The following is a 17,693-nucleotide window of genomic DNA, read 5'->3' as shown; positions in this document are numbered from 1 at the left end:
GAGGAGTGGGTTTGTTTTTGATCAGCTAGAACTTTTGAGCTTTTGATTTATTCTTGGATGCTGGTTTGTTTGCGTTAATGGTTGTCAGCCAAGGCCTCTAATGAAGTATTCATTCCGTATTAATTTAAAATCATCACGTTTCCTAATACCCATTGGCGTTTTTATTTCTTTCTCCCCTTGCCAGATCCTGTTTATACTGATGCAATTGTAGCAATTTCCTAGGCTGCCCAGAATACAGTAGGTTTACAGTAAGTTTGCCAAAGGGTGCCAGTGGTGAAAGTCCCCCCCCTCAAAAAAGAGTGCAAACTTCACATTTATGTTTTTTCCCTCGAAATGCCTGGAATGGGAAGGACAGTGAGAACATTTCCAAGCAGTGGGGCATGTTGGGCTCTGGTTGACAGTAACGATTTAACATAATTTGACAATGGCTTCTTTAAAAATTAGGAAAGATTTAAAACTCTGCAACCAGATTTCCCAACAGGATTAATTTACTTCTGGTTCTGGTCCTTTCGCAGTGGAGACTAGGAGTTTCCCAGCATTTTAAATGTCCTGCTTTGGAGGGCAAGGACGACGAGATTTAGGTTGCAAGACTCCAGGCCGCCACTGGGGGCAACATAAGGAGAAGACCATCCTAACTCTTTCCTGCCATCTAGTGACTATCTGAATTTTTGCAGTCCTGATCTGGGAGATCTTCAGTATCGAGGCAACGCTACAATAGCTGTTCTGCAGGAACAGGAACTGGAAACCTTTGTGAAACCAGAAAGGAGAGATTTCACGTTTGTAGCATTTTCCAGCATAAGTGAGGACATTTAAAGATGGTACAAGAAGTGTTGGGTTGTGAGCGTGGAGACCTGGGTTCTAGTCCTGGCAGATTCTGAGCCAGTCCCTCCTTCTCAACCCAAGAGCCAATATCGGGTAATGGTGAAGGTGTTGGATTAGGAGCAGGGAGACCCAGGTTTTACTCCCTGCTCAGCTAAGGAAGGTAGCTGGGTGACTCTGGGTCAGTCCCTTCTTTGTAGCCCAAGAGCCAATGTGGTCTAGTGGGTAAAAAGCTGGACTAGGAGTGTGGAGACCCAGGTTCTAGTCCACCCTCAGCCACAGAAGCTCCCTGAGGGACTTTGGGCCAGTGGTGATCTCTCTTCCTACCCCATCTCCCAGGGCTGGAGGAACGAATGCCATGGAAAAAAGGCAAGATATAACTTCCATTTGAAACATGACTTCTAGTTTCATTTTACCATTTTAATTCAGATTCTGTGCCTACATTTTGGCTCTTTTAGTTCTGGTTTCTTCTCTTTTGCAGACATACGCTGCCCTGCGCAGACGAGCTTTGAAAATGGCTTTTTCAGCCCACGGCGAAACTCTCACCCAATTGGTGACATCCTGAGTTTTGAGTGCTCTGACGGGTACCAGCTTCTTGGCTCATCCCAGCGGTACTGCCAGCCCAACGGCCAATGGAACGGGACCTCCCCTGTTTGCGATGATGGAGGTGAATCTTGTTAGGCTTTCAATATGCCCATCTCCCATAGGTGTCCCTTCCTGGCCACAAAGATGCTGCCTCCACCCCCAGCTCCAACTTGTCTTCTCTGGGGTTCAGGGAAAGCTCTTGTTGCATATACTCTGTTATGGAAGTACACTAAAAAACTTCCATGCTAAACAGCTCAGTTGTTCAACTTAAACAAAGATTGCCCACTTAGAATCCAGATTGGTGGTCATCATCACATTTTGTGATAGCACCGTCCATCCACCCTTCACCCAGGTCACAGAATATGCTGTGCTGTAAAAATGAGAAAAAATGAAGAAGCATTTGGGAGCAGTACGACAGCAGCCATGTGTCTTCCCACATCATCTGGTACAGTCTCACCTCTACAACTGTGTTGGTGTTTTCTTCTTCTCTCCACAGTGGGGCACTGCCGTGCCCTTGCTATCCCCCCAGGGGCGATTGCTACAGGGAGAGGCAACCGTCTTGGTGACCAGGTCTCGTTCCAGTGTCAGACCGGCTTAGACTTGATTGGATCATCCCAGCGGGTCTGCATGCTGGACAGCGAATGGTCTGGTACGCAGCCAAGTTGTAGAGGTATGCATTTCAAGGACATCTCTCTTCCAGCAGGTTGGACTAGGTGACCTCCAGTGCCACCACTTCTTCCCTGGCTTCTCCATCCTTTTGTATATTCGCTACATGCATTTACTTTTCAATTTCCCTTGTTCCTTTCAGGTTCTTATGTTCCTTACCCGTCTTTATGATTATTGCTATTGTTACTGTTATTGTTAAATTCTGACCTTTTAGTAAGGCGCCCATCTGCAGCCTCATGCCCTCATGATTTCCTAGACAATAAATCCCATTATCCTCTGCCAATGCATGTTTTGCAGTTCAACCTATCTGGAGGGCATCAAATGAGGACAAACTCCTGGAAAGGTCCAGTCATCCAGGTTTCTCCATTTCTGAAATATTCTTCTTTCAGATATTCATACACTTCACCAGCACAGTGTTCTTCCCCTCCATTTTTCAGATTCAATTTTTCTAACTTCTCTCCTGTTTTTCTTTCTAACGGAACCTTTGTCTGTTTCTTTCAGCTTCCTTTGGTTTTAAAATATCTCACATCTGCTTCTAACTTATAAAACTTAGCAGGGATCATACTTAACCACTGAAGATCTGCACTGAAGATCTGCACTGAGATTTTGGCACTAAACTCAAAAATGTATACTTCTTTTTCATATCATAAAAACAACTTAATACACGCTGCTTGGTGTCTTTGACTAATGCTACATCGAGCAATAATTGTATAACATCAGTAATGATCTTTTTTGATAATATCTTTTTTGAAGAAACACCTTTGTTTTAAATAAAATAAAAGGATTTTAATAAGACTAAAAAAATAAAACAAGCACAGAGCACTGTTGATGTACCTTTTAAAAGAGGGAAATGAATATACAGCTCTATCGATATCTGCATGTGCTGTATTATTGCTAAATAAAGTTTTAGCTGTTAAAAAAAGAGAAAACTTTGGAATATTTTAGTCCAAGTTCAGTGAATGCCAGTGTTATCCCTTTGAAATAACAGATCCAAACAGAAGCATTTGTTAAAATGGTTTTATACCAAGTAATTACACCCCATGCTGTCTGTCTGAATTCTCAAGAGAGGTTGAAGAATCCTGTCTATAGAATAGAAGCCAAATTCAGGTACAGTAAGAATGGAATTTGGATATAACAAAGTTCGATTCTTACTCTACTTGAATTTGGATTCTAATTTAGATTCTGTTCTATCCCCGCTTTTTATCTTCTATCTCTTACTTATTAGACTCAGTTTTCCTGTTAGAAAACCAAGTCTTGGCCTTTCCACCATCAAAGGTGCCCACAGGGGGATCACATCAACCCCTGTAAAAAAAAGGGGGGGATGGAACTTTGATTATAGGTGTCTGGTGGCCATCTTGACTTTTTTGACCCTCCTCTGGGACCACCATCTTTTAAAAATTGCTTCTGTATTGAATCAAACAAAGTATCCAGAACGTAAATGATACAGAAAACAAAAATGGGGGGGGAGCAAAACCAGCACAAAACACCTTAGGGATTTATATATATGTAACTAAGGAGAACTTTTAAAAAATTACAGTCACTCTGAATATTTCTGCCAGGAATACCAATATTTTTTCCTGCATGGTGAAGGCAAGCTATTCGGAGATACTTTGTTAACACAGCTAACAAATGAACTCCAGATATTAATAAAAAACTCTGAATTAAAGGATTTTAAAACACACTTTGTTATCATGCTAATTATTCAGCCAATGCTTTTCTTGACACATTGAAATACCAGTTAATCAGATAAAGATGTATTTTGCATTTCCAGTATTTGACAATAACAATATTGTGGCTGTTTTAACAGAAAAAAATGAATTCATTTCTTAGGTTGGAAAAATGGATGATAAACCCATGGTCAGATTAAGTACAAAAGATGGTTCAGAGCAATCTCTCAGCAATCTCTTCATCTTTCTTGCAATAACAGAAGATGTTCACTTTCTCTCTTCCCCACAGCCCACTATTCTTATGACCGAGCTGAAGATGTTAAAGCTGAATTCGGAGCCTCGTTGACAGGTGTTCTGAGTGAAGTGTCCGCCTTCGAGTTTGACCCTTCTGGGACATCTCAACGTGAGTCTAAGTTCTCTTTTCTCCAGAGTTGTAACTATTATGGGTGAAGCTGGATTCATAAACAAGAGAGAGGTTGGGATCTTAATTGGATAATTATCCGTGTTCAAGGAAGACTAAAATTCCAATCGTTCCAGTAGAACATGACAATAGCTATTTTGGCTGTGAGTAGTGGGAATTTTCAGGAAGGTTCTGGGTTCATGCTAGGGGCAGAAACTCATTTTTTTCCAGGCAGAAGTGGCATGGTCTTCCAGGAAGCGCAGTATAACTGAAAGTGCCAAACCTACATCTAGTACAGGTAGTCCTCGGTTAACGACCAGTCGTTCAGCGAGCGTTCGAAGTTATGATGGTGCTAAACAAGTGGTACTTACGACCAGTCCTCATGGTTGCAGCCGTCGCAGTGTCCCTGCGGTCATGTGATTGTGATCTGGGCACTTGGCAACTGGCTTGCAATTATGACATTGCAGCATCCCACAGTCACATGATCGCAATTTGTGACCTTCACTGCCAGCTTCTGACAAGCAAAGTCAATGGGGAAGCCAGCAGGAGGTTGCAAATGGTGATCCTGTGACATTGCGCCTAACAACTACATGGGATTCACCTAATGACGATAACTGGAACTGCTACAACTGCCATTGTAAGTTGGCACAGTCATGTGATGTCACGCTTTATGACCAGGTCCCTTAGGGATGGAGTGGCTAGTCCCAATTACCATCATTAAGTGAGGACTACCTGTACTGGTACCTGTATTTGGAGAGATTCTAGAGCAGGAATCCCCAAACTCTTCAGCTCATTGACCTCTTCATGAAGTTTGAAGACCAATAAGTTTTGTGTATTGGTTCTAAATCATGAAATATTTGTCTGTGTGTGTGTGTGTGTGTGTGTGTGTGTTTAAATAAAAGTCATGGAAGCTTCTTATTCAGACTGAGCCTATAGCTTAGAAATAAATAGGTAATGTGAGAGATTGTGGGAAAGGAATGGAAGGGTGAGTGAAAATAATTAATCAAGAGATAGCAGCGGGTGAATCTATTAGCAGCTTATCTCATAAATGGCAACTCAATCTGGATGGTGGGAAATCCAGGAAGAAGCATTTCAAATCATTCAGAGAGGCTCTCCCTAATGGACTCAATAGAAAGCAAGTAGAAAAATAATCTTCTAGTTTCTAGGACACTGCATTAATCCCAGATATGCATGAAAAGAGATTTTGCAGAAATCTACGCAGTTCTTCCTTCCAGTAGGAGAGAGAGTCTGTAGCTCAGGGTTGAACTGTGGAGTCCTTGGTGCTCTCTGAGCTTGGTTGTTTGCTTGGAGACGTTTCATTACCCAACTAGGTAACATCATCAGTGTGAGTGAGGGTGGGGTTCACTCCCTGTTTATATACAGTGGCTTGCCAGTGTTGGTGGGGGTGTGGTTTTCTCCTTGGTAGTTCCTTGATTAGGGTGTTGTTCTCTGCTTATTTGTTTGTCTGGTGTCAATCCCTGCTTATCTGGGTGTGGGCTGCTGGAGAGGATGTGTTCTGCTCTTTTGTTTCCTTCTTAGCTTTTTTAGTCAATATACAGGCAAGCTACTGTATATAAACAGGGAGCAAATCCCACACTCACTAGCACTGATGATGTTACCTAGTTGGGTAATGAAACATCTGCAAGCAAACCATCAAGCTCAGAGAACACCAAGGACTTCCTTCCTTAATCTTGCCCAGCTATGTGGGGCTTGACACCATTCCAGTGATCCCTTGATCTGACTAAGAACATTTTCCTCTGCTATTACTAAAACACCCATTTGTGCAAAGTTTCAGAAGGGCGTTTGGATGAAAAGGGGCTTAATCCATGTAGCCATCAGAAGGGGAGGGAAAGAGTTTGGGGTCCTCCTGCTTCTTTGTACTCATAGGCAGCGAACGTGGCAAGGAGGCTTGGCAGTTTCGGGGGTGGGCTTGAAGTCTAGCTGAGAGCTTTGCAGTGCTGGCTCTTGTCCCCAGCTTCATTTCATACACCCATGCAAGGTTGCATTTCACCAAACAATAGAGTTTGGCTCGTGACGTCATGACAACAAAAGCTTTGCTGGACATTGCTTGCTTAATGACCTCCACAAATTACTATCAGATAGTTTGGGATTACAGCTCAGGGATCAGCAACAATCACGAGTCCTGGTATCACCACCAGCCTTGGAGAATCTGGAATTTTGTAATATCTCTCTGATTGCAAATATAGGAGGGACAAATAAGGACATCACCAACTTATGCTAACACTGAAATAGTATCAGTCCTAGAAAGATACTAGCATTTCTAAAGGTTCAAGGCCTCTTGAAGACCATCTTCCAGTCTTGCTTTCATTGGCTAAATTCCAAAGCAGCCCTTTTGTTGTCAACTGTCCCAGGCACATGCATACTCATTGAAAGCATGCATGCACGATGCACATTGAAAAAAGGAAAAGTTACCAGCGATGGTCTAATTTGTGGAGGATAAGGCTGCCAATGGCTACTAGTTATGTTATGGTCATGTTCAGGAGACCACTGAATACTTGATTCTGAATACTTGTTGATGGGAAGAGGATTATTGATCTCACGTCCTGACAGTGGACTTCCAAAACAAATATTGTAGGATTATGGACAATTAATCTGATCCAGCAGCGCAATAGTTAAGTTCAAACTTGGTAACTTTAAGATATGTGGACTTCAACTCCTAGAATTCCCTAGCTAGCATGCTGGCTGGGGGATTCTGGGAGCTGAAGTCTTCATGTCTTAAACTTGCTAAGGTTGAGAAATACTGCTATAAATGGTAGTTCCAACATGATCTTCACCAACCTCTTAAAATCTAATTTTGGAGGCACTAAAAGAGGGCCCATTCAATATTGACTAGGAACCAGATATAGTTTTGTTCTTAATTAATTAAATGCCAGATCCATGGGGAGATTTTCAGTGGGACTGAAGCATGCCGTGCGTCACAGGCACTTGCAGAATCCAGGGCTAAGATTGAGAAACCGTGTATTAGGCAAAATGGTTATGTTAGGGCTATTCATCAGGTCAATTTCATTGTACATGTTGTGAAAGCAAATTCTATGGCTTTGCCTTTGGGTTGTCCATCTTTTTCTGAGATCAGAATCACTTTCAGCTTCTTTGGAGGATCCTAGGTTCTCGTATTGTAGAAGGGAAAAGAGAAAAACAAGCCAATTCCATGAAAATTTCTCTGTTTGCTTTTTGGTGGCAATCACCGTTTTATCTCCTCGATGTCTAGGAATGATGCCAGGCCTGGATTATTGTGGAAGAGGTCCAAGGGAGGTGGGTAGACTGCCAGCATAGTTACAAATATGTCATTTGTAGTAGCAGGGAGAGAGAAAGAGAGAGAATAAACCTTAGAAGTTTGAAAATGGTGCTACAACCTTGCAATGGTCAGCCCATGTCCTCAATGTATCCTCAAATGAGCTAGAAAATTTTGAGAAGCCAAAATGAACACATTTTTTCATAATTTATCACCAGCAGTGGAATGGTTCATCAAACTTAAGTTCATTTAAGGCAGAGATGGGCAACTTTTGGTCCTTTGTCATACAGCTCTTGGTCTATTCTCAAAAATCCTCAATAAGTTATGGCATATTTGATTGATAGATTGATTGATTGATGAAATATATAGACTGTCATAATTCAATCTGTCATAACTCAAGCAGCCTACCAAATAAGATAATAAAAACCAAAATGTACCTAATCCAAAAAGAAGAAAGTCTGGAGAAACCATCAGCCATCTAATAGGTCAAGACAACCCACAAGGAATCCATCATCCACTTTAACCCAAGAGCCACGTTTTAAGGATTCACTTAAATAGAGTCAAGATGGGAGCAGTATGAATCTCGGGGCTGAATGGGGTTCCAGAGGACAAGCACTATGACTGAGAAGTCCTCTGAAACATCATAGATACCTCTGGCCTGCAGTTCCTTGCTACCACTTTCCATCCATTGGTATCTGGTATCAGAAGAAGCAGGTTTGTTTGCCTAGGATGGAAAGTAATAATTTCTTTCTTCTCCATTCCAGCTTCATCTTTAGGCCGAAGACTTATACTGACCAAAGAGAGCTTCCTCTATGTTTACTTCCTTGTGGATGCTTCTCACAGCGTTACTGAACGTAACTTTGCTATTTTTAAAAATGCTGTAAGCCAAATCATCACCAGGGTGAGTTTCTGTAGATATGACTTGGATAAAGAAGTGGGAGGTGGTGGTGCTAGCAATAGCGCTGATTACTCATGACATCCAGACATGTTTATGCTGCAAATGTAAACTAATTTGAACTTAATGGTCATCAAGGTCTAACCCAGGCTCATCATACGATAAACAACCAGATCAGAGTGTGTACAAAATTAAATCCCAAAATGCTGGAAGTGAGAGAGGGATCTTCACCAAGACTAGAGTACACGAGTCGGTTATGTTGGTTTATTTATTTATTTGTCAATCTGCATGCTGCCTCAATCTGTAAGTGTCAGCTCCACTAGGTACCACAGAGGAAAACTACTCCACAGGAAGGCTAAAACTCCTTTGACTGAGATTGGCTATAATAACAGAATCTTGCAAGTCTGATTGTGCTGTGCTTCCTCCTCCTCCTTATATTCCATTGAATTACAGAGGCATCTGTCTGAGCCCCTTCTGAGTGTTCTCTTCTTACTCTGGACTTAAAAAATGGTTCAGCCCCTTTTGCCAATGCAACAGATCCTGCGTATCTCTGTCAAGGTCATCTTCCTTACTCCCTGCACTAAGGGGCTCTAGGCAGGTTACCCGTAGGATTATTTCATCAAGTAAGAATAACCAAAAGAAGAATAGTTGTGTGTTGGGAAGGATAACTGATATGGATGTCTTCTCCACCACCAACCACCATCAGGAGCATCACTCCTCTCTACTCCAAGGCCTCTTGAAAGAGTCAGGTCTTTACGGAAGACCAACAGGATGGAGGCCCTATGGACTTTGGGGCACGCTGTTCCACAGGGCAGGTACAGCTGTCAAGAAGTACATCCCATAGAACTCATACGTGTGCTTTACAGCTGGGATCCAGATGTTACTGATCACATTTGCAGAAGCAAAGGAGAAAGATGGTCCTGTAGGTAACCAGGTCCTAAGCCATCTTTCCCTGACTGCATTCCTAAAGTAATCACCCCTTCCCTACTAGTATGGTAAATCAACTTAGAAAATAAATATCTGTTGGTGCCAACAGAAAGTTTTAGCTAATTGCTGGGGTAGGGGGAGGTGATTTTTATTGGCATCGGAGTGAGAAAAGAAAAGTTGATCCTTCGTTCACTACAGAACCATTTGCTGGAGGGATCCAGGGGGAGCACAAGGGCATCATAATTTCTTTATTTGATTGTTGTGGGCTGCCAGAGTTGTTGAGAGTCAGGTGGCATGCATTTAATAGAGGAGGAGGAGGAGGAGGAGGAGGAGGAGGAGGAGGAGGAGGAGCAGGATCTTCAGGGGAGAGTAAAAAGAATCAAGAAAGTGGTTGCAACTATTCAATCAAAGCCCCACCCCTTTGTACATGCATGTGATGTCACTGCACGGGCAAAGGGGTGGGGCTTTGATCGTGCAGTTGTGTCAACCATCTTCTTTTACTTCATCTGTGGACACCCCGGAGGGGACAAACGATGAAAGCAAACTCCTCCCCTTTTGTGGGCATGTCAGGTTGAACTAATGGTGCAACAACGCAACACCGCTTTCCTCATTTTGCCAAAAGCACTCAATTCTGCAAGCGCCTTTGATTCATTGCATGCTTCAATCCCATTGGAAATCTCCTCCTGCATCTGGCATTTAATTAATTAAGAACAAAACTACATCTGGTTCCTAATCAATACTGAATGGGCCTTCTTTTAGTGCCCTGGTGTCCTCCAAAATTTAAGAGGTTGATGAAGATCATGTTGGAACTACCATTTATAGCAGTATTTCTCAACCTTAGCAAGTTTAAGCCATGAAGACTTCAGCTCCCAGAATCCCCCAGCCAGCATGCTGGCTGGGGAATTCTGGGTGTTGAAGTCCACACGTCTTAAAGTTGCCCAGTTTGAGAAACACGGATTCATGGGTTTCCTTGAGGGGTGATCACACCTATTCAGTTGTAAGTTTGCAGTACAGACACCTTGAATGTTGCAAGGAGGAAATGCCTTAAAAGCCAGTTTTGAAATAGGGCTGGGAGGTCAAAGCAAAACATTGGATTCCATTCTTGCATATTCAGCTGCTGGTGTATTGTTAAGAGGATTTTCTAAGAACAATGCAAAGACTGGCTGACCCCCAAATTATCAATGTATTAGTGACTCCAATCCTTAATATGACACACAAACAAACACGGACAGCTAATCCTATCCTTTTCAGTAAATATAAAGAATATCCTGCTTTAGTTTGACAGAAAATTCAACAGGATTCAACTTCAACAGAAAATGCAAATGATTTTCCCAAACTTTGTTGCAAAAATGAGCCATTTGCAGCATTCTGCCCTTTAATAGCTGTGGCCTAAAGTCGGCTACTTCACTGTAAAATAATGAAAAGGAAAAAAAATCCATTACGCCAGATGGTATTCATGAAAATCTCCATGGGCAGCTGGCCAGCTCTGTACTTCAGCTATGCCATCTTTTATGTATATTTTTGGATAATTTTAATTAAAAACAAGAGGGAAACTTGACAAGCTGTCAAAAAAAGCACCAGCCTTTTGCATCTTTATTTTGAAGTTTGCACCAACTTGGACCCCCTCCAAATGTTTGGCCTTTAACTCCCAGAATTCCCCAGTTGACCTGATCATTATTAAGAATTCTGGGAGTTGAACCTATACAGCTCGAGGGAACTAGATTGGGAAGAAGAGTTTATAAGAATCTTTCCAGGGTCCACCTGGGAGACTTCAGCTTGGTGTTTTGTTTGGAAGTTTCCCCACCTATATAAAGATGGGGAGGCCAAGAAGGGCAACTTGGTATACAGGTAGTCCTCGCTTAATAACGTTTAATGACAATTTGGAGTTACAGCAGCCTTGGAAAAAGTGCTTTATGACCTGTACTTGCACTTATGACCATTGCAAACTGTCACACCACCCCCTGGGGTCAGATGATCACAATTTGCAACCTTTTTTATGATGGTTGTTAACCAAATCACATGTTCATTATGCGAATCACATGGTTGTTAAGTGAATTCCAGCAAAAATGTCCATTGGGAAAGCTGGATTCACTTAATGATCGCAGTGATTCACTTAACAACTGTTGTAGAAAAGGTCATAAAATCAACTCCAGTCATGTGACAATTCTCTTAACAACCAAATTGCTTAGTGACATAAATTTTGGTCCATCCTGTAGTCAGATAACGAGGAGTACCTGTAGAAGAGAAGATCCTTGAAGGCTAGGAAAACTGGAAGAGAACAGATTGCCTGTTTGTTTAACACCACTGGGGCAGCCATTTTGCAAATAGCCAAGCCTAACCCTGGCAACAAATTTATGAGAGTATCTGTGCATGCTGTCAAAATTCCAAGAGAAAATAACCATTGAGAGTTGTTTGATTGTGGTGGGATATCAGTGTAATAAATATCCAAGCATGCCTATCTATATTTAGAAGCTCTTCTCCTGCCATGCAGTGGGGACTTGGAGCTGGCTAATTAAGAGTGAATTCATTGCTAATCTTCCATCTGCTGGGTTGAAGCACAAAACATCAAACGGACTGAGCCTACAAGAAGGAAACTTTTAATTAACATGATAGGACACCTTTGGTGAATTGCCAGTGGCCACTGGTCTCAGTAAAGTTATACCTTTGATCTCAGTAAAGTCATATTTTTGCTGAAAGTTATACCTTTGCTGAATGGGATTTAGTCATGTAAAAACATGATAGAAAAATGCGCTACGTAGAACTAATGTTATAATTCTGCTTGCTGACTATAGAAAAGCAAAACTTCAGATGCTTTGATAGGAGGGCAACCAGCGTTTCCTGAAAGAGGGATTGCTCAACACAATTGATTCTCCCAAGACTATTGTGTATTCCTGGTCAATTCAGGCTACCTTGAAACTGAGCGGACCTGAGTCCTGCTTCATATCAACTGAGGGAGTGCTATGGAATATGCCTCAGAATTCTTTGCAAAATATTACAGTGAAATGCAGGGACCTTGGTAGAAAAACATCATATGGAAAAAGATCCTTTGATGGTAATTAGTTAGAACATTACCTATTTATTGGATGTTCTCCGAAATGTAATCCTCTTTTTTTGTGTTTTTGCTTTTCTTCACTCCTCAGATTGCTAGCTTTGAAGTTCCGGTCAAGTTCTCAGTCATATCTTATGCCAGCCAGCCCAAGACAATTGTCGACATTGGGGACGATGCAGCTGAAGATGCAGATCTGGTGCTTGACATTATGAAAAAGAATATGAATTACAAAGGTAGTCACTTAGACCAGTTTGCACGTTGTATTTTTGTGCCAATATCTCTGTACGTTGTGAGGTTTGCCCCGTTCGACAGAGAAACTCTCGTGACACGTGTGGTTCACAAAGAAGGTTTACTCATGCGTAACGTAGTAGTCACAAGCAAAGCCAGGACTGGCTTGGTACAATTGCATCACTTGTTATATTCCCCCCTTCCCGCGCTTTTTTCCCGCCCCGCGATCACGTTGCAGCTGCAGATTATTGGCCCCCAATAATCCCCCTTGATTGTTCATGATGGCAGGTTCGGTCAGGGTCCATTGTCCTTGATGGGCAGTCCCCCCCGGCTTGGGTTGGTCCCTCCCCGTTACGTGCAAGCCCGCGGGTTCTGTGCTGCGCGCGATCTTGTTTCGCTGCCTGCGGCCCCGTTCATTGTTGGCTCGCGCCGTTATCAGTTTATAGTTAAAAGCTTCCGCTGCGGTTTTCCTGTTTGGCTGGGCGCAGGTGGCCCGTTAATTAGCGGCGCTTTCAGTTCCTCTTTTCCCCGCTAGCTACCGCCGGTGGATTCCGCGTGGTCTGGCTGCGAGCTTCCCTGAAGCCCCATGCTTCCCTGAAGCCCCGTGCTGACTGAACCTGACATACCGCCCCCCTGAAGACAATTCCCCCCCCGGCTCTATTTCGGCTTCCCGGGGTATTTTTTGTAAAAGTCCCGCACTAGGTCCGGTGCCCTTATGTGGGTTTTACTCACCCATTCGCTGTGGGACTTGGGGAAATGTTTCCATTGCACTAGGAGCTGGGTCTGCCCCTTGTGCCTCCGGGCGTCCAGTATCTGGTTGATCTCGAAATGCTGCTCCCCCCCGACCATGATGGGTGGTGGCACTCCCTCTGTCTTGTGCCAGGCGTTCCCCGGCTGGTGCAGCTTTAGCAGGCTGCAATGGAACACCGGGTGGATCTTCCCGAGGCTTTTCGGGAGCGTCAGCCTGACGGTTACTGGATTGATGACCTCTGCAATGGGGAACGGCCCCACAAACCTCGGGCTGAGTTTTTTCGATGCCTGGTGCGTCTTTAGGTTTTTGGTTGACAGATACACCTGGTCCCCCACTTTCCACTGCTCCTCGGGGAGCCTCTTGCGGTCCGCGTGTTTCTTGTAGTCGGCTTTGGCTCTTTGCAATGCCGCGTGCGCCGCTCGCCGGGTCGCGTCGATTTGGGCGAACCAGGCATCCAGGGAGTTGATCTGGGATTCCGGCTGAGGCAACTCCGGCATGGGGACGAAGTCTCTCCCGGTGGCTACTTTGAACGGAGAGAACCCGGTACTCTTGTGGACGGCGTTGTTGTATGCCACTTCCGCAAATGGTAGTAGCTCCGCCCAATCGTCCTGTTGGTGCCCCACGTAGCAGCGCAGGTACTGTTCGAGCCCCCCGTTCAGGCGTTCCGTGGCTCCGTCCGTCTGCGGATGCGCCGCGGAAGAAAGGGCTTGTTTCGTCCCCACCCGCTTCAGGAACTCCCTCCAGAACCGCGCGATGAAGTTGCCGCCCCGATCGCTGACGACCCGTCGGGGCGCGCCGTGGAGCCGGTAAACATGTTGCACGAACAGTCTCGCCAACCCCTCTGCTGTGGGGACTCGCCGGCACGCTACAAAGTCCGCTTGTTTAGAGAATAAGTCCGTAACCACCCAAATGGCGGTCTTCCCCTTACTCTCCGGGAGCTCTACTATGAAGTCCATGGCGACCTCTTGCCATGGGCCGTCGGGTTCCGCTACCGACTGGAGTAGCCCTCTAGGTTTGCCTTTGGCCCCTTTCGCCGTCGCGCACACCGGGCAACCCCCCGAGTACGCCTCCACGTCCTTACGGAGCGTGGGCCACCAAAACTGCCGCCGGATTAAGTGGAGCGTCTTTACGAAGCCGTAATGCCCCGCGCTCCGGCTGTCGTGGGCTCTTTCCATGACCTCCCGTCGGCAACCCTCGGGCACGTACAGCTTTCCTTCGTGCCACCACAACCCCTCTTGGCTGGTTAGCGCCTCTCGATTCTGCTTGAGCCAAGCGTCCCACTTCGCCGCCTCCGCGAACCCTTGCCTTACTTCAGGCGCCGCGTCCCGTCGCTCCCCCTTGGTCTGGCTTCGGGTCACCGCCTTTGCAGCCAGTCTGCTGGCAGGGATGATGGAGTCCACGATCTCCTCCCGTAGGCTGGCGTGCTGAGGCATGCGAGACAGTCCATCTGCTAGGAAGTTGCGCTTCCCGGGGATGTGTTTTAGTGTGAACCTGAACCTCCCGAAGTATTGGGACCACCGCGCCTGTTTGAGGGATAGCTTACGCGGGGTCTTCAGGGCCTCGAGGTTCTTATGGTCCGTTCACACCTCGAACGGTTCAGCTGCCCCCTCCAGTAGATGCCTCCACGTGGCCAGTGCCCACTTGACTGCGTACGCCTCTTTCTCCCACACCATCCACCTCCTCTCCATCTCGGTGAATTTGCGGGAGGCGTAGGCGCATGGGTAGATGGCCCCCTCCGGGCTGGGCTGGAGCAGGACTGCCCCCGTTGCCACGTCTGACGCATCTACTTGGATTATAAACCGCCGATCTGGGTCGGGATGGCGCAGGATCGGCTCCGCTGTGAACCGCCGTTTTAGCTCCTCAAACGCCCCCTGGCATTCTGCAGTCCACGCAAGTGCCATGCTGGGCTTGGGGGGTTTCCCAGTGCCCTTGGTCTTTAGCAGGTCGGTTAGGGGAAGGGCGATTTGGGCGAAGTTCGGGATAAACTGTCTATAGAAGTTCGCAAACCCTAGGAAGCTTTGGAGTTGCCTCCGGGTTCGCGGCGCTTCCCAGCCCAGGACATCCTTTACTTTCGCCGGGTCCATCTCAATTCCCCGGCTGGATATTCGGTAGCCGAGGTAGTCTAGTTGCTCTCGATGGAACTCGCATTTCGATAGCTTTGCGTACAGCTGTGCCTTCAGCAGTCTCTGGAGCACCGTGCGCACCAGGCTCACGTGCTCCGCCAGGGTTTCGGTGTAGATGAGGATGTCGTCCAGGTAGATCAGGATGCCCCGGTAGAGTAGGTCGTGCAGCACCTCATTTATTAGCTGCATAAATACCCCCGGGGCCCCTTTTAATCTGAACGGCATCACGGAAAACTGGTAGCTTCCGAGCGGCGTGTTGAACACCGTCTTCCACTCATCTTTTGCGCGGATCCTGACTCTGAAGTAAGCTTCGCGCAAGTCCAGTTTTGTGAACACCCTCCCCTTAGACAGATGCGACATCAAGTCCTTCATCAGGGGGAGGGGGTATTTGTACTCCGTGCTGATTGCGTTCAGCCCCCGGTAGTCCACGCACATTCGGAGCGAGCCATCCTTCTTCTCCCGGAATAGTACCGGGGCCGCTAATGGTGAATTCGCGGGTTGGATGAATCCCCGCGCTAGGTTCTTGTCTATGAACTCCCGCAGAGCCCCCATCTCTCTCCTTGACAGGGAGTACATTTTCGGCTTAGGCAGGGTCGCCCCTGGCTCTAACTCGATGGCGCAATCACTGGGCCGGTGTGGTGGGAGCTGGTCGGACTCCTCCCCGAACGCTGCCACCAGGTCTCGATACTGCCTTGGGATTCCGCCGCCCGTCGTGGGTTCCCCGGGCCCGGCCTCTCTCTTTGCGGTTGTCTCGCCAGTCGCCGCTGCCTCCCCACGCCTCGGGATCGTTGCGGGTCTCCGGGGTCCCGGCGCTGCTGCTGCTGCTGTTGCCGGCCGGGTCTCAGGCTCCGTCTGCTCTCGCCCCGTCTCCTGGTGTCCCGGACCCTCCACTTGCCCGTCTGTGGTTGCGGCCGCACCCGTCTCCACGGCTCGGTCCCCTCTGCTCTCGCACGTTGCCGGTCTGTCGACCCCGAACCGCACTGCCTCCGCCGTCCAGTCGACCCGTGGGTTCCGTCGCCGCAGCCACGCCAAGCCGAGTACCACCGCGTAGTCGGCCACCGGGACCACCACAAATCTCAGTTCTTCCCGGTGACTCCCGATCGTCATCTGGACCGGCTCGGTGTAATACTGAGCTGGCCCCCCCCGCCAGCGTGCCGTCTAGCTGGCTGAATGCAATGGGCTCCCGGAGGCGCCTCAGCTGTAATCCGAGCCCCGAGACCACAGCTGGGTGCATCAAGCAGTGGGTGCAGCCTGAATCCAGTAGCGCCCGCAGCTGTGCCTCCCCTCCGGATCTCACCCCCCGGATGTGTATTCTCACCCAGAACGGAGGGCAGTCCTCATCTCCTATTGGGTCCGCGTGCCTCGACTCCCCTGCTCGCACTGGGACGCCGTTCAGTGCGAGCGCGCCTCGTTTCCCGCCGGCTCCGAGTCCTCTCCGGAGGACGCCGTCTCCGGGGTCGACCACCCCCCGCGTCCTTTCTCGGTCACCGCCGCCACTGCCCCCTTCCGCGGTCGGTCGCCGGCCCTTTTCCCGGTCGCACGCGGGGGCTTGACTTCAGGCCGTGGTGAGGCTCCTTCCCGCTCCGTCGGGCACTGCGCCGCTCGGTGGCCTCTGCCTCCGCACCGGAAGCACAGGTTCGGGGCTCTGGTCGCCTCTCGCACCCCGGTGGACTGCCGCCGACTGCTCCGCCTTTCCTCGGGGGTTCTCTCCCTCGGCTGGTCCCTCGTCTGGTCCCGTCGCCTCGCGCTCTGTTGGATCTGCTGCCATGCCGATTCAGCCGTTCCGGCCAGCCAGATCCAATCTTTCACTGTGGACAGGTCGTCCCGCCCCAGTGCCCGCTCCAGGATCTCTGGATTGAGCCCCCTCTTAAAATACTTCACCCTCAGGGACTCCGGCCAGTCTGTGAGCTTCTCTGCCAACCTCCGGAACTCCAGGGCGTACTCTGATACCGACTTGCCCCGCTGTCTGAACTGCAGGATGTCGTCCTCCGCCCGCTTGGCGCTCAATGTGTCCTCGAATCTGTCCCGGAGCGCCTGCATGAAGTCCGGGAAACTCCGTAGTTCCGCCGCGTTGGCATCGTATAGTCCGACCACCCAGCTAGCTGCTTGACCATCTAGCAGCTCGGCCACGTAGGATACTCTATCCTCGTCCCTAGCGAATAGGTGACCACCCCTTTGCATGAACCCCCTAATGTGCGTCAAAAAGTGCGGCAGCTGTTCAGGGTCCCCTGAGAACTTTCCAGTGATACCTCGAAGTCTCAGGGCGTCTGCCGCCCGTCGGTCCACCGACCGGGGCATCGTGGGCGGTGCCGGCTGAGGTGCCGGACCGC

General features: G+C 47.5%; 1 protein-coding gene across 1 annotated transcript in view; it reads left to right on the top strand.

The window, feature by feature from the left end:
* The window catches only part of LOC103049015 (complement C2), a gene marked incomplete at its 3' end in the record, with an annotated part of 45,388 nt that overhangs the window by 13,178 nt on the left and 14,517 nt on the right, over positions 1–17,693 (top strand). The window contains 5 exon segments of the mRNA XM_088128625.1: positions 1,301–1,486; positions 1,901–2,074; positions 4,027–4,140; positions 8,155–8,291; positions 12,353–12,494. Of these exon segments, the coding sequence (XP_087984751.1) occupies positions 1,301–1,486; positions 1,901–2,074; positions 4,027–4,140; positions 8,155–8,291; positions 12,353–12,494 (753 nt within the window).

The sequence above is a fragment of the Python bivittatus genome, unplaced genomic scaffold, assembly GCF_059951505.1.
Source record: "Python bivittatus isolate LINGU-HERP-01145 unplaced genomic scaffold, Pbiv_v1 ctg000800_np1212, whole genome shotgun sequence".
NCBI classification, from domain to species: domain Eukaryota; kingdom Metazoa; phylum Chordata; class Lepidosauria; order Squamata; family Pythonidae; genus Python; species Python bivittatus.
Note: the sequence above shows the minus strand (reverse complement) of the source record. Positions and strands in the feature narration are given on the sequence as shown.